Consider the following 15,676-nt stretch of genomic DNA (forward strand, 5'->3'; position numbering starts at 1 on the left):
GGCGGGGTGAGATTCCCTCGGAAGGGAAAGGGCGGCCAATGAGAGCTGGCGAGCTGCGCCCTCTGCTCCATGGCGACGCTAGATGCTCCCTCGGGATTGGCTGCAGTGTCGGAAGGAGTGTATGGGCGCCAAAATAGAGTGCTGAGGCGGGTGTGAGAGCTTCCCTGTCGCCTTAGGGGCTGGCGGAGGCTCTTGCTGAGGGAGCTTGGTGCCGTTGTTTCGTCCCCTCACTGCCGGGGCTGCTCAGCGGGGCTCCTCTTTGCTTCCCCGGGCTCTGTGGTACGGAGTGGGCGGCCGACTCTTCCGCAGGGCCTCCGAGGTCCCTCAGGGCCTTCGCTCGTAGCCTCGCAGATGAAGCCTCCCCGGCAGTTGACCCTAATATAGGTTAAATTTCTTCTGGTAACGCTTCTGTTTCTCTTGGCTCCGTTTGCTGTCGCATCCCCAAGCTGACGCCTGCGGAGCGGGATGAGCAGGGACCTCAGAGGCAGGGGATGTGTCCGCGGGAGAGGCTTTCAGGGGTGGCGAGGAGGATGGCGAGGAGGATGGCGAGGCGGATGGCGAGGCAGAGAACACAAGGGAGAGTGGAGAAGAGTGCCTGAGCCTGGTGAGCCAGCTCCTGTGCTTATACCTGTTCTCTAAAGCTATAATGATTTGCTTTTGACCTACTGCACTAGGCGATTACAGCTATTTGCCTCCCCACGGTCAAAAGAATCACTAAGAATAAAACTAGCAAAGGTCTAATATTCACATTGTTTTAATCCCCACTTTTACAATTTTCTTCCTAGTAAAATCTCGACTAGTTCAATCAACGTTGGACCAATTTATTCCCTATAAAGGATGGAAACTTTATTTCTCTGAAGGTATTTTTAGACTAAAATTGTTTTATAAAGTATTTTGTTCCATTTCTTTTCTAGAATTGGTTATAAGTAGAGGGGATAAGTTCAACAAAAAACAACTGAAATACGTATTTATTGTATATAAACATGAATACAACAGAGATTTAAATCTTGTGGGATACCGTAATCTCTGTGGACTCCAAACTGTGAAAAGGAGTCTTACATAATGTAAAACAAGGTCTTTCTTAAACTTGATCAATAAGCCATATAAATCCTCCAGCTACCAAAGACTGGAATTTACATACCTCTGCTGTATTTCTCTTATTCCTATGTGCTTGTCGTATGTCATCCCAGACAAAGCTCTGTTTTTTTTTCTATCAAGCCTAATGATAGAACATAACTGTGATATTGTAATAATCTATCATCTTTCTCAGGTTTGGAATGCAGAAAAATAATGTTTATGTATTTTGTGAAATGGGAAGTAATTATTTTTGTCCATTACTAACATGGCATTTTTCTAATTAGCTTATGCTGACAGGTCTCCTTTTGTCCAGAAGACTCAAGCCTTCGAAAAGTTTTTCATGCAACGCATTGAGCTTTATGATAAGGTAAAAACAAAATAAAACATATCCCATCCCAACAGCCTGTTGATACAATGGCATTACAAATCTTGTGTTTTCTCCACTAAAAATAATTTCCATCATAGATATGAAATATTTATGATGTGATTTCTATGTGTTGTGTTTAAAATTTTAAGTGTATTTTATAACTTAATGTTTCACAGGATGAAATAGAAAGAAAAGGAAGTATTCTTGTGGACTATAAAGAACTGATACAAGACAAAGAATTAACTAAATCAATACCAAACTTACCTACTGAGTTAAGGGACATGCCTCAGAAGATACTGCAATGTATGGGTCTGGCAATTCACCAGGTAAATAAGATGCTCTAATACACAGAGGCATAATCCTCAGAATGAAAAACAAATCAGTGGGACTCTATTTTTTTCTGTCTTACTGGAAATTACTTTTTATTTAAAACTGAAACTCTTCCATCTCCCAACCATTTCTGTACAGCCCACAAAATCATGTTTTTGTAAATCCTTTTGTCTTGGTATTTTATTTTTTGCTTATTCATCATCAAAGCAGTAGATTAAATGTAGTTCCAACACTTTTGTTATTCCCTACTGGGAGTTCTAATTCCTGGGGTTTTTTTTGGTTTTTATTTTTAACACACTGGGAATTACCTGTGCTGTGTCTCCCACATCATGTGGCAAAACCACGGCTGGTGGGTGAATGGTGAGCCAGTTCCTGTCTCTGTTTTCTCTAAAGTAGCATTTCACTACTTGTTGACAGACAAGTTGAGATGTTTGTGGCTTATGTCACACAAAAATCCATATGTTGAGCACAGCATTAAAGATTATTGTATACGCTTTGTTAATTAAAAACAACAACAAATATGTTGATTTTAGTTCCATTTAAAATGAAGCTTAAAACTGCCCAGAAGCAGAGAACTCTTCAAACTGCAGTAGGGAAATCTGGTTGTAAAAAAAAAAAAAAAAAGGAATCAAACCTAACAGCAAATTGACTCCGTGTTGCATGGCACACTGCGTTTGTGCCTGCTTTTCTGTTCTGTCTAGGTGCTAACAAAGGACCTTGAAAGGCATGCTGCAGAGCTGCAGGTGCAGGAAGGATTACCACTTGAAGGAGAACCTATAATAAATGTGCCTCTCATTCATGCTAGGTAATGTGTGTTGAGTATTTGGGCTTTTTTTCCAGGAAGATCTGTTTGCTTCTCGTCTAATGGTTGTCAATATCCATGCATAGTAATAAGGCTTATGTATTTATTTTATTGAGAGACTTGACTCTGTGAAGCTATTTGCAGAAGAGCAGTCTACATTTTGCTTTTGGTTCACCATGACAAAGGCTAAACTGTCCTTGTGAATGAAAGAGTGAAATGGAGAAACAGATGTTAAGATATATACACCTGGGGAATAGCAAGCGTCTCACTGCTTTCTAGAACAAGAATGAAATAATATGCCATGAGTCCACAGCCAAACTACTTCTACTTATTGCTCTGGGTTACTGCTAATAATTGGGTGTAGGATTTTTTTTTTGTTTGCATTTAGTGAGATTTGGGTTTTTTTGTTGGGTTGGTTTGTTTCTGTATTTAAGTATGGTAAGCTTTCAAATGTTACTGTTTAACTTCTCTGTAGGGTGTACAACTATGATCCACTAACTCAGCTGAAAAACGTTCGAGCCAACTGCTATGGGAAATACATTGCCTTGCGTGGCACTGTTGTGCGTGTCAGTAACATTAAGCCTATGTGCACTAAGCTGGCTTTTGCATGTGGCACATGTGGAGATGTTCAGAGTGTTCCTCTACCTGATGGAAAGTATACCCTTCCAACTAAGGTAAGTTAAAACCATCTAACTTCATACTTTGCTCTTATTTGTACTGACCTGACAAAACCCAGTATCTTTAAAGCTATGTTAAACAACTGACATGCCAAAAAAACATAAAGCTTACCAAAAGCAACTTTGTATTACTACATACAACTTTTTTGCAAAAAAGTTGTATCCTGCTGAAACAAAAGCAATATGTAGAAACTCACTCAAATCTAGGAAAAAATGAAATATCTTTTCATTTCCATTTCATCAGTTATGTTTAAAAATTCTCCTCCACCTCTCTGTGGTGGTTACTATGTTTAGATTGGGGTCTTTTGTGGATTTTGTTTAGAACATTTTAATTTCACTGTTTTTTAGCTGGATTTAGAAAGTTATTAGACATAAGACAGTGCCCAGTTATGTTAGGTGATGTGCTCAAGTGAAAAAATTATCTCCTCTGGAACACCTGCAAGTGTTAAAAATAAAAAAAAAACAAAGCAAACAAACCCACAAAACCCCTCATCTACCATCTCCCTTCCACGCCCCCCCCCCCCCAGCACCCAAGAACTCAATCCAATTCACCAAGGGAATCATAAAATTCACTGTATCTGCTCGAACAACTCTGAATTCATGTGTATGTGGCTGATAGCTCTTCATTAATTATGTATGTGCTGATTTGTAGCCCTAATTTAATTAGCTGTTTTCCTGAAGTGGTGTCAATGAATCACATTGCTTTGTTTTTCCTCTTTATATTTTTTTAATCAAATTAGGCAATTTAAAATTATGATGTTTAAAAAAGCAGTTGAGAATGAACTAGAATGACTGTCATTACAGTGCCTTATTCCTGAGTGCCGGGGCCGATCTTTCACAGCTGACAGAAGCTCTCCTTTAACCACTACAGTGGACTGGCAGTCTGTTAAGTAAGCATGTCTTCACTTCTGCTCAAAGATGTAATGCAACAAGGTAGTCAAAGAGGGACAGGATGGCTAATTCCATATTACATGACATAAGTTTAATAATCTAACTCTTTTGTGGCAAGCACTTTTCAAAATTTATATTACAAAGCACTGGTTTTATCTGAGCACTCGTATATTTGATGTATTAAACCTACCCATTATAATAGCTTCTTGGAAATTCCTCCTACCATGACTGAGTTCTTTGGGAAATGTCCAGTTTGTGCTCTTTGCAGCTTTTCTTGATCATTTCTAATGGCATCTATTATTTAATGATTCCCTTTACCACGCTGTAAGTCAGCTACAAAAACCCTATTAAATTACATAGATCAGCTATGCCAGTTGAATGAACTGGAAGTAAATTTGAGGGCTAGAAATCTTAGGTTGAAGTGATGATGTGTTCCTAAGGTACACTCAGTAGAAGGAAATAGTGCTGTGCCTGCCCATTCAATACAAATTAACAATGTTAAAGTATAGGAAGGTGGATGGTGTATCTGGTTTTCATTGCTTCCATCCTACTATGTGCTATTAGCTAGCCTACTGTTGCCCTACAATATATATTCAGAAGAGTTTGACCTGTGGTTCCTTACTAAGCTAAGGGGATAGACAAGGCTTGGAAAAAGCAGGACTCAGCTTTTTCCCACTTCAGATTCAGATTCTGTAGCTTCATGTGCTCTGTATCAAAAGTCTTATCGTGTCAAATGACACCTAAATGTTTTTCATTTATTAACGTGCTGTAATAAAAGTAATTTGAAGATTTTATTTAAAAACCAATGCTGACATTCTTGTCAGCAGCTCTAGAGGGTGCTGTTTACCACAGCTTCTTAATAAAAGCTTAACAACGAGCTTCAAGGAAAACTATCGGAGCTTTAAGTGCAGAGCCCAAACTGGAATCTTTTAAAGAACTTGTTAGTTGCTTGCCTTTTACAACTATACAAAGAGTGAGCTACTGTCCTTGTTACGGTATGAGGGATATTCTGTGCTTTGATAGGGTTAAAATGCCAGTTAAACATTCATCAGGGATATCGTGGCTGATGCTTCAATTTTTTTTATGTGAGGTCCATCTTTTTTCACATACTGTACTTATTTCTGCTCTTCAGTGCTAGAAAATCTGAATTTTTATTATTTCTGGAGTTTATAGTTAATTGTCTTTCTGGGGTTTATGCATAATGTACACCCATTTATTGAAGCCTGAACTGAAAAAGTCTTTCTCCAAATTCAGTGCTGCGTTTTCTAGAGTTTTTTAGGGCATTCCTGCTGTCTCCATTCTGGATTGGTTGGAAGCATACATCTGCTGATCTTGTGTGCTGTAACTGAATTTGTAATGTTACACAGGGATTGTGCACCCACCTCATGTTTTGCAGGGTGCAGGAGCTCATGGCAGATGATCAGCAAGAAGCAGGGCGAATCCCTCGCACAATTGAATGTGAACTGGTTCAAGATCTTGTGGACAGCTGTGTCCCGGGAGATGTGGTCACTGTTACAGGGATAGTAAAAGTGTCAAGCACTGAGGAAGGTAAAACGCATCATCTGAGAACATCTTTTTCCTAGGGGAGTGTTTTTTCTAGTGATAACACAAGAATGGTAACAGCTATTCCCTTAACGTGAGTCTCAAAATTGTAGATGTGTTAGTGTGTTTCTTCAGAAATTGTCAAAGTTTTATAACAAGGAGTTATTTTGAGAAAGCCAGATATTGTGCTGTCCAAGAGGAGCACTGTCTCTAACGTCCACAGACCTCCATCAGTGACACGTTGGGGTTCACAATCCACTGGTCTAGACATAACTATTGACCTGAATCTTAAGTACCAGTCTGACATCTGATGTTTTAGTGTCAGCTGATAGGAAAGCCTTCTCTGGAGCACTAATGTAGCAGGGACATCCTTATTTCTTGAAGTCTCACTGAGAGTCATTGTTTGCTTAGCCTTTTCCCTTTAAGGTCTCCTTCAAAAGATTGGAAAGCTGTCACTCTGCTGTGAAGGAGTACCAGCTTTCTTAGTTCAGTCCTTCCTGGAGAAATCTTACAACTTGTTTTTCTTTCTTTTTTCCCCAAAGTGAGGAGTTATGTTGCACACAACTGTAATAGCATATGTTGCAGAGAAATGCAGTACTGATTTACCATGAGACCACGTTCTCTGCGAAGTAATCATTGGGAATATAGAAAATAAGTAATTATTAAGCCACATATTTAATTATTCTGCACGATGATTTTTTTTTTCCCTCTAAATATTGAGTGGGAACATTTTGTATTCAACTTTGACTAAAATAATGTAATAATTTGAAATTCCTGGGAAATTTCATTTATTCTGGGATAAAGTTTTTTTCTATATGCATATAGCCTCCTAATCCAGCAGAATATTTTATTGTGTACCTAAATGGAGGGAACTTGGAGAACAAATGTAACCAGAAACTCGCCATTTTTTTGAAAATGCAGATGTTCCATTACTTAAATACGAACATTTTGCACATGGCTGAACTTAATATTTCTGAATTACCCTATGCCATTTGTAAATAACATTGGTACTTAATGATAGAATATTCCTTCATCTTTTCCCAATTTTTCTAACAGGAGCTTCTAAAAGTAAGAATGACAAGTGTATGTTCTTGTTGTACATTGAGGCCAATTCTGTCAGCAACAGTAAAGGACAAAAAACAAAGAGTTTTGATGATGAGACTTTTCAGAGATCGTTCATGGAGTTCTCACTTAAAGACCTTTATGCTGTTCAAGAAATTCAAGCTGAGGAAAACCTGTTCAGGCTCATTGTGAAGTAAGTTGTGTCAGACCTACACTAGGTCTAGGATTAGATTTCTGAATCAGCATGACCACCTTCAAACAAACATGACAGTCAGAGCTATGAAATGTCTAAGGCTTGTGCAACAGACACCACAGAGATTTAAAAACCTTTCATGGGCAAGGAGCTTGGGAAGAAGTATTGCAGTTGGGGTGTTAGAACTTTGAGAGGGATTTAAGGATACAGGGAAGTTAGGAGTGTTTTAGTTCAACCTTGAGACAGAAAGCTATGGGTAAAAAAAGGCAATGAATTATTTTTGCTCTTCACCAAGTACTTTCAGCTCATGAGTACAGTTTTGTTCCTCACTCTGCTTTTCCACAGCAGAGGAAAGAGGTGCAATAATTGAGCAGGGGGTGCGAAAGACCCTCAGTTCAGACAGAGAAGTATTCTTCTACAAGATTTGTATTTCCCTTAGGTTACAGTCTTCTTTGTTTTTCAGCTCTCTTTGTCCGGCAATTTATGGCCATGAGGTAAGTAATTTAACAGCTCTGCCTGCAACTTCAGTTTGGAATGTTTATGCCACAGTAAACTTCTAAAGGAGGGAGAACGGCTTGAAGCTGATGGGGGAGAGATTTCGATTAGACAGTGAAAAATTCTTCCCTGTGAGGGTGGTGAGGCCCTGGCACAGGCTGCCCAGAGAAGCTGTGACTGCCCCATTCCTGATAGTGTTCAAGGCCAGGTTGGACTAGGGCTTGGAGCAACCTGGTCTAGTGGAAGATGTCCCTGCCTATGGCAGGGGAGTGGAACTGATGACCTTTAAGGTCCTTTCTAACCCAAACCATTCTGTGATTTATGAAGCTTATCCAGGGTGAAGGGAAGGAGCAGAGAATGTATTTGCAGGTAACTGTGACGCAGAGTCACTTTTAGTGACAAGGAGATGGCAGCTTTATACCCTTAAGTTCAGCCATGCAGAAGGAAAGCGTTGTTATGGTGAATACCAGGGAGCTGTCAAAATTTGTCACCACGATCAAATACTTACAAGTGTTGGTATGTACCACTACAGATTGTAAAGGCAGGTTTGGCCCTGGCATTATTTGGAGGATGTCAGAAGTTTGTAGATGACAAGAACAGAATCCCAGTGCGAGGAGACCCACACGTTCTGGTTGTTGGAGATCCAGGATTGGGAAAAAGTCAAATGTTGCAAGTAAGGCTTGATTTACTTCTGTTGTGCTATTGTATTTTTCTCCAATTCCTTGTTATCTTGACTTCTTGTAAGCATGTTAGGATAGCTGTGCCAAGACCAAAGGGTTGCTTGGGTCTGGCTACAGCTATCTTTTAATGTAGGGCACCTCAAATATAGGATAGAACCCAAAGGGCGGTCCCCTGCTGTCCTCTCCTTGACAAAGGAGTCAGGCCTGTTAAAACTCTTACCAAAGCAGGTATACTTGGTCAAGCCTGTGGGTTTTCAAGTATAGGCTTGCTGTCCTGCCCTTAAACAGTCGAGGTTTTTCCCAGTGAAGAGTTTTACTCCTTCCTAACTTTATTTGACAATGGACTAGCTGAATGAAGAAGGTACACGCCTGGAACTAATGCAGTTTAAAATATCATGTTATTCACTTTCTGAGGTTTGCCTCCATTCTCTTACCTGCTGTGTTGCTAGCACAGATCTTGGCTTTTTGGGGAAAGAGACCTGCTGCTGCATTTGGGTTTTAATCTTGGTGGACATTTCTGCATGGTTGTAATAGAATCTGTTAGTAATAGATTTTTTTAATCTTAAATGAGATGGTTCTAAAGCTCCATGTCTTTTCCCACGGTTACTGTGAAGTGACAAAGGAACGGAGTTCACCTGGACTTGCAGGACCTCATTTAAAAAGTCAGAGTCTTTCTAATGCGGACATGTTTTGTTAGGATACAATTTGCAATAACTGAAAGTGATGGATTTGTATGCAAGCATCTTGACAAACAAATTTCTCAGTAATTTTTTTTCATTGAATGGGGACTCTCTGCATACAGCAGGTGATTTGTTTTTCCACACTGTTACTAAACGGCTGAATGCCATCCAAGAAAAGCTAGTAATCTGTTCCTCAGCTAAGACCCTGAGGCAAGGCTCCTCTGTCATCACTGTGACAGGAAAAAAAATCTCAAGGAGAAAAGCAAAGCTGTGTAAAGAGCCAGGGCTTTTTGTCTGGTTGGGTGCTTGGGGTTTTTTATGTAATACTTGGTGCCTGTTATATATGTGGTACTGAACAAAACACTTTGATTACTGGCTTTTAAATAAAACAGGCACCCAAAACTATAGCTATTTACCGGGAGAATCCAGTTAGAACTGTATTCTAGGCAAACTGAACTGCAATGTGTCAGTGTTCAAGCTTACCACGCTTTGTTTTTCTAGCTCAGGCTGCTTTCTGGATGCTAACAACATAGAAAAGACTAGACTGTCCTTTATCCCCTAGTTGTGGGGAGAACTATGCATGCTTCTTCTGAAGCAGCCAGCATGTTGGGCACCAGTACAAGATATTAGTCTGAGTAGACCTTGGGGTCTGAAGACACAGAAACTATGTATCTCCAGTTCTGTGACAGATATCAAGTGCTATACCCAAGGTCCTAGCAGTTTTGATAACACAGTAGACACGGTTGTGCTGCAAGTCTTGTGATCAAAGTTATTCCTACTGTTTTACAGAAGTAACCCTGTGCAACCCCAAAAGACGTACAACTTTACTGCTGGGCCATGTTAAGGAGAAAGATACAAATTTGTGTTTACTTTAAATTGTTTCTCTAGAATAAGGCTTATGAAATTCTTCATCCGGGGGAGGGAAAAAGCACTTATTTCTCTTCTAGGCAGTGTGCAATGTTGCTCCTCGAGGTGTGTATGTTTGTGGTAACACTTCCACCAGCTCTGGCCTGACTGTTACACTGTCTAGAGATGGCGCTTCTGGAGATTTTGCCTTAGAAGCTGGTGCTTTAGTGCTTGGAGATCAAGGTAATACATGTAATGCTACAGAGTTTGTGTGACTGTATGTGGGGGGTGGGTGTATATGCTACTAAGTCTAAGATTAACTACAGTGCTTGTGTAACTGTGGACTAAAAATGTAAATCTGAAGTATGATATTGGCTTTCCACACCTTGAGAAGTTCTGAGCCTCTCCAGTAACTTCTCTGGAGGTGGTTCCTATTTTCTTAGGGATTAGGCTGTATATGAAACTGGCGTTCTGCAATTCATAAACCAGCCTTACTGTGGCAAAGAACTAGGATTTCCTTTTTGGGAAATCTCTGACTTAACAGCAGCTGCTGGACTCTTAATGGTTTTGAAAAACAGCTGCTTACAAGGTGTCAGCTATTTATATTTTTACAAAGCTTGTTTTGTTATCTTAATGTGTGATCAGGACACCATTTCCACAAGCCAGACCAACTGCATAGTGGTTCACCTGTAGCACCATGAAATGAAAACAACCCTTGCTGAAATGGATACTTGATCCGGTGTCTCCTGTAGTCCCTAAGACTCTAGGTTGGGCTTCTGATATAGCATTGGATTGTAACATACACTCACTCATCCATCAGTTAATGCATTCTGTAGTAAGTCTTTGCCCTGTTGTTAATTGCTTCCAGGAATTTGTGGAATAGATGAATTTGATAAGATGGGAAACCAGCATCAGGCTTTGTTGGAAGCCATGGAACAGCAAAGCATCAGCCTTGCCAAAGCTGGCATTGTTTGCAGTCTGCCAGCTCGAACATCTATTGTTGCTGCAGCAAACCCAGTTGGAGGACATTATAACAAAGCCAAAACCGTGTCTGAGAACTTAAAGTGAGCACTTTCTGAAATGCTGTTTATATAGTTCACCATCAGGAGCAGATGTTTATAATAGTCTTGTAGCTTGTATATAACTGCTTTCAAGTTTCCTAGAGCTTGAACACAAACTTACTGTAATAATTAATTTTCATGGCTTTTGAGAGAGAAAATGCTGTTCCACTCCATTCTGAATAATGGGTCAAGATTCTTTAAGTGTTTTTGAAGTAGAGCAGAGTTCCTTCTTTATGAGCATTGTGGTTTTCTTGTCTCTACTCTAGAATGGGGAGTGCTTTGCTGTCGAGATTTGATCTAGTTTTCATTTTGCTGGACACACCAAATGAAGACCACGATCACTTGCTGTCTGAGCACGTGATGGCAATCCGTGCTGGAAAGCAGGCAGTGTGCAGCAGCGCTGTTGTGACTCGCACCAACACACAGGATCGCTCTATTCTTGAAGCCACTTCAGATCGACCCCTGCTGGAAAGACTAAAGGTAAGACTTGTCCTGTGACTGCTGCTGTGCCCCTTCCTGTGATGTTCTTGGCGCTGAGACCTGGGCAAGCCTGACTTGCTGGATGCCCTCAGTCTCCCACTCTCATTCTTCTCATGATAATTTGCTCTGCATTAAAGCAACACTTAAGGCTCCTGCCACCAGTTCCTAATAATTGTCTGTTGTAGCTAACGTTACCCACCCTCCTGGAGCTGTTAGATGTGCCTAAGCCATCTTCATCTCCACACAGAAAAGAATTTGTTAGCCAAGCTGGGTTCAGTTGTGGTAGCAAGAAGATAATTTGCGTGTGATGCTCTAAAGTAAATTTGCTGTGTTAGATTTCAATAAAAAGCTACAGAACTAGATTGGATACAATAATTTAATATAGCATGATGTGCTGTGAAGTATTGAATCTGAATAAAGCAGTGTGTAAACAAATTCTTGAGCATTTGCAACTCATGACAGATTTGGAGATTATAGAAGAGGAGCATATTTCTTGTTGAACTTATGTGATCTTTTTGAAGGCTAATGTTGTCAAATGCCGAGTCTTGGGAGATGTATCTCCTACTGCAGCTACACCCAGGCACTTTTGGGAACGGAGTATCAGCAGTGGTGGTTTTATCTGTGGAGCTATATGGTATAACAACTGTGAAATTGGATTTTCTCTTTTTGAGTAAGAATTCTTGATACAGTTAAGCACTTACTGCAAACAAAAAGCTTTAGCTGCTTTTTCTGAGATGGACAAATGTGTTTAATTACATGTCTAAGCCTAGTGTATGGACTTTTAAAGTACACAGTTCATATATGATGCACTAAAACCCTTCCAGTGAAGATTTCAGCAGATAAAGCATTGAGGATGAAGATTATATGTTAAAAATGGTATTCTATAGGGTTCTGACAGACAGAAATCTAAGCTCTTTGTAACTGGGTTAGATTTTACCAGGAGAAAACTTTGATGCCATTCCACATCAGCTGCTGAGGAAGTACATTGGATATGCTCGGCAGTACGTTCACCCAAATTTATCTTCAGAAGCTGCTCAGGTCCTCCAGGGATTCTACCTTGAGCTCCGGAAACAGAACCAAGGAGCAGACAGCACCCCAATCACCACAAGGCAGCTAGAGTCACTGATACGACTTACTGAGGTAAATGCAAGTTGTAATACCGAATGGATTGAAAGCAAACAAATTATTCCTAAACTGCTACTGGTACCCTACAGTTTTTGACAGCTTATTCACTGCTGTGCTTTTTTGTTCTTAACAAAACTGTAAGAATGCAAGAGACCTGCAAATCCTTAAGAGCTGCTGTTGCTTAAAGCCTCTTATAAAGTAAAACACCCTTGATGGGGTAAAAATTCTTCACTATGAGGTTGGTGAGGCTCTGGCACTGGTTGCCCAGAGAGGCTGTTGCTGCCCCATCCCTGGCAGTGTTCAAAGCCAGGCTGGACGGGGCTTGGAGCGACCTGCTCTAGTGGAAGGTGTCCCTGCCCCTGTGGCAGGGGGGTTGGAACTGGATGGCCTTTAAAGGTCCCTTCCAACCCAAAGTGTTCTGTGGTTCTATGAAAGAGAATCTATCACATTCTCCCAAAAGGAAAAAAAGTAGGTGCAGGCAGGAATAAGCTGAAACTGCTGCAAGTAAACTCCACGATACAGCCTGATAATGTGAATGTGCAGGAGATGACATGGAAGCGCTGTTGAAAAAATACAGAAATCTTCCTCTAAATCCTGTAGGCTTAGGTTCCATCTCTGCTCCTGAACTTTGTGCTTGTTATGGAGTAACTGTAGCCTTTTTTCACATCTGCTATAATATATCTTAAATATACTTTTGTGGATTTTGTTTGTTTTGTTTTTAAGGCACGATCAAGACTGGAATTAAGAGAGAAATCTACCAAGGAAGATGCTGAGGATGTAATAGAAATAATGAAATATAGGTAATACACACTGCTTTAAAAATAAACAGAGAATCACAGTGCTATTCATTCAAACCTTTTATTTTTTGATACACAAACACAGTGAAGAAATTACTTTATCAAATTTAGGCCCATAATGCCAATATTCAGATTTGTTAGCTCTTTAAAAACCCTAAGTTGACTATGATTGCTTAGGCCTTTGAGTTGTATCATTGTAGTGGTTATGTAGATCTGTGCACAGTAAATTAGACATGAGGCACTGCCAAAGGGTTTTTTTTCTCTTGTGTAATTACTCTGTTGTTGCAGTTGAACAATTTAACTTTAAAAGTGATTTGCACAGACGTTTAGTCTAAGTTCCCTAGATAGTGACTTTCTTACCAGGGGATGGTTTCCTGTGTGGCTTCTGAAAGCTTCCTCAAGTGGTTATGCCTCAGGAAGCAAACTGATGCACTTTTGCTTTTCCCTTCTGTTGCTCTTGTCTTGAATGTATTTTTAGCATGCTGGGAACCTACTCTGATGAGTTTGGAAAACTGGACTTCGAGCGTTCACAGCATGGGTCTGGGATGAGCAATCGGTCACAAGCAAAAAGATTTGTTTCTGCCCTTAACAGTATTGCAGAGAGAACTTACAACAACCTCTTTGACTTGCAACAGCTTCGGCAGATTGCAAAGGAGCTGCAGATACGGGTAAGTTAGGAAATTGAGCATTTCTCCTGCAATAAACTGCGAGATCAGTCAAAATGATTTATTGCAAAATAGAAAGCAGAAAAGGCACATCTGTTGTGCCTCTGCAAGGAACAGAAATAAGCAGTGTTTTCTGCTTGTTAGGCTCAACAATTTTCCTGAATTGCCTTTTGTTTGTTTGTTAGCTTTACTAATGTTACTAGCTGACAGTAATGGCTCCTTGCACTAGTAAGGGCTCGTTCTCCTTCTGGTCTTTAACAAGATTCTGCTTTGTTTATGAAAGGCAATTTTGGTTTCTACTTCCTCTGGCTCCCCAGGGGACACACCTATTTTTGTTCCCGAATTTAGACTCTTGTGGTTTCAGCAGTGCAGTGATGTTTCTGCTTGACCTTCTCTGGCCCAAATACACCTTTTGGGGTTTTCATTCCTGCTTCAGGCATCCTATACTGTAACTTGATAGAACATCATGTAGGACAGATGGCCACAAATATGTTTTATTCTGCAATTGATTTGCATTCTGTACATGCGTGGGGACTTCAGCCAAACAAAAATATTGATAATAGCTCATTCTACTGAAAGAAAGGAGATTTAGATGAGATAATAGGAAGAAATTCTCTACTATGAGAGTGGTGAGGCCGTGGCAAAGGTTGCCCAGAGAAGCTGTGGCTGCCCCATCCCTACCAGGGTTCAAGGCCAGGTTGTACAGGGCTTGGAGCAACCTGGTGTCATGGAAGGTGTCCCTGTCCATGGCAGAAGGTTGGAACTGGATGAGCTTTAAGGTCCCTTCCAACCCAAACCACTCTGTGATCCTATGAAAAAGCTTCAAATATCAATTTAAAACTTAAAACTGGATTTCTGGTGTAATGAGTAAATAGTGATAATTAATTTCTCTTTATGGAACTTATTATGGGCAATAGCATTATTCTTTCTGTTCCCTGGTTAGCCTACTTTGGCCTGCTGCGGCAAGATTGCTTCAATTTCCAAACTTTTTCAGATGTTGGCTGTACATAAGACTGGATTTGGTGTGAATCCTGTCTGACAGAACATATTATTGCCAGATCTCTTCTCACAGGATTATTCATTCCAGTCTTCCCTTCATATGTAGAATATCTGTTTTCCCCATTCAAAGCCCTACACCTGTAACAAATAGTTGGGAATCAGTGAGCGATGTAGAAATTAGACTTCTTTGACAGATACTTGGTTTTCAGAACTTAGATTTAGACATATGTAACTGCATACGTTCTCTATCTCATTAAGTAGGGAACACTTTTTCTATGTAACACATTAAAAACAGCCTGTAAATAGAGTGCAAAAGGGTGCAACCTCCTAGCAGGTCAGCAGTTTGCTAAGGAAACTAACCTATTCTTAGGCGAGTTTCAAATTACTTTACTCAGTTCTTTTAAACTTTGTTTTACATCAGATAAAATGTCATTCTTTCAGTCTGAAATATGTTTTTGTCTTTCTTTTCCCAGGTATCTGATTTTGAAAGCTTTATTGGATCCCTAAATGATCAGGGTTATCTTTTGAAAAAAGGCTCAAGAATTTATCAGCTTCAGACTATGTGAAAACAGCCACAGTGCAAAACTTTGAGAGACCTGATCATTGCACCTGGAATGGACTTGATGGCCCTGCAGCAATAAAGCACACTGAGCTGCAGCCTAGCTCAGCAGTCAAGGCACTGCTGGCACTGTTGCTTACTGAGGTGTGAGATCACCTTTCAGAAACAAAGGGTGCCCACAGGGTGCTGTAGTACAGACACCTGGTGTTGCTGCTTGACACATCTTATGTCTGCTTGAGGATGTGAGACTGGGTGAGACCAGCATGTGCTTCATCATCCCTAAGGAGCGGGGAGTGTGTTTTGTATTGACATGATTTCAGTACTGTAACAGATTTTACTTCTACAACA

At 40.3% G+C, this 15,676-nt stretch overlaps 1 protein-coding gene across 1 annotated transcript; it reads left to right on the forward strand.

Moving 5' to 3' along the window:
- The first annotated feature begins 95 nt into the window (after window positions 1–95).
- MCM8 (minichromosome maintenance 8 homologous recombination repair factor) lies at window positions 96–15,371 on the forward strand. The gene is made up of 19 exons (XM_057396942.1): window positions 96–203; window positions 426–604; window positions 786–860; window positions 1,362–1,444; window positions 1,621–1,770; window positions 2,476–2,579; window positions 3,052–3,250; window positions 4,058–4,143; window positions 5,541–5,692; window positions 6,743–6,941; window positions 7,405–7,435; window positions 7,969–8,109; window positions 9,744–9,885; window positions 10,511–10,706; window positions 10,970–11,183; window positions 12,114–12,323; window positions 13,032–13,108; window positions 13,584–13,773; window positions 15,243–15,371. The coding sequence occupies exons 2-19, from the start codon at window positions 466–468 to the stop codon at window positions 15,333–15,335; spliced, it is 2,481 nt and encodes an 826-aa protein (XP_057252925.1). The 5' UTR covers window positions 96–203; window positions 426–465; the 3' UTR covers window positions 15,336–15,371.
- Window positions 15,372–15,676: the final 305 nt, after the last annotated feature.

The sequence above is a fragment of the Pezoporus wallicus genome, unplaced genomic scaffold (assembly GCF_028554395.1).
Source record: "Pezoporus wallicus isolate ANWC-B61680 ecotype Strahan unplaced genomic scaffold, APGP_CSIRO_Pwel_v1 contig_7265, whole genome shotgun sequence".
In the NCBI taxonomy this organism is placed as follows: Eukaryota; Metazoa; Chordata; class Aves; order Psittaciformes; family Psittacidae; genus Pezoporus; species Pezoporus wallicus.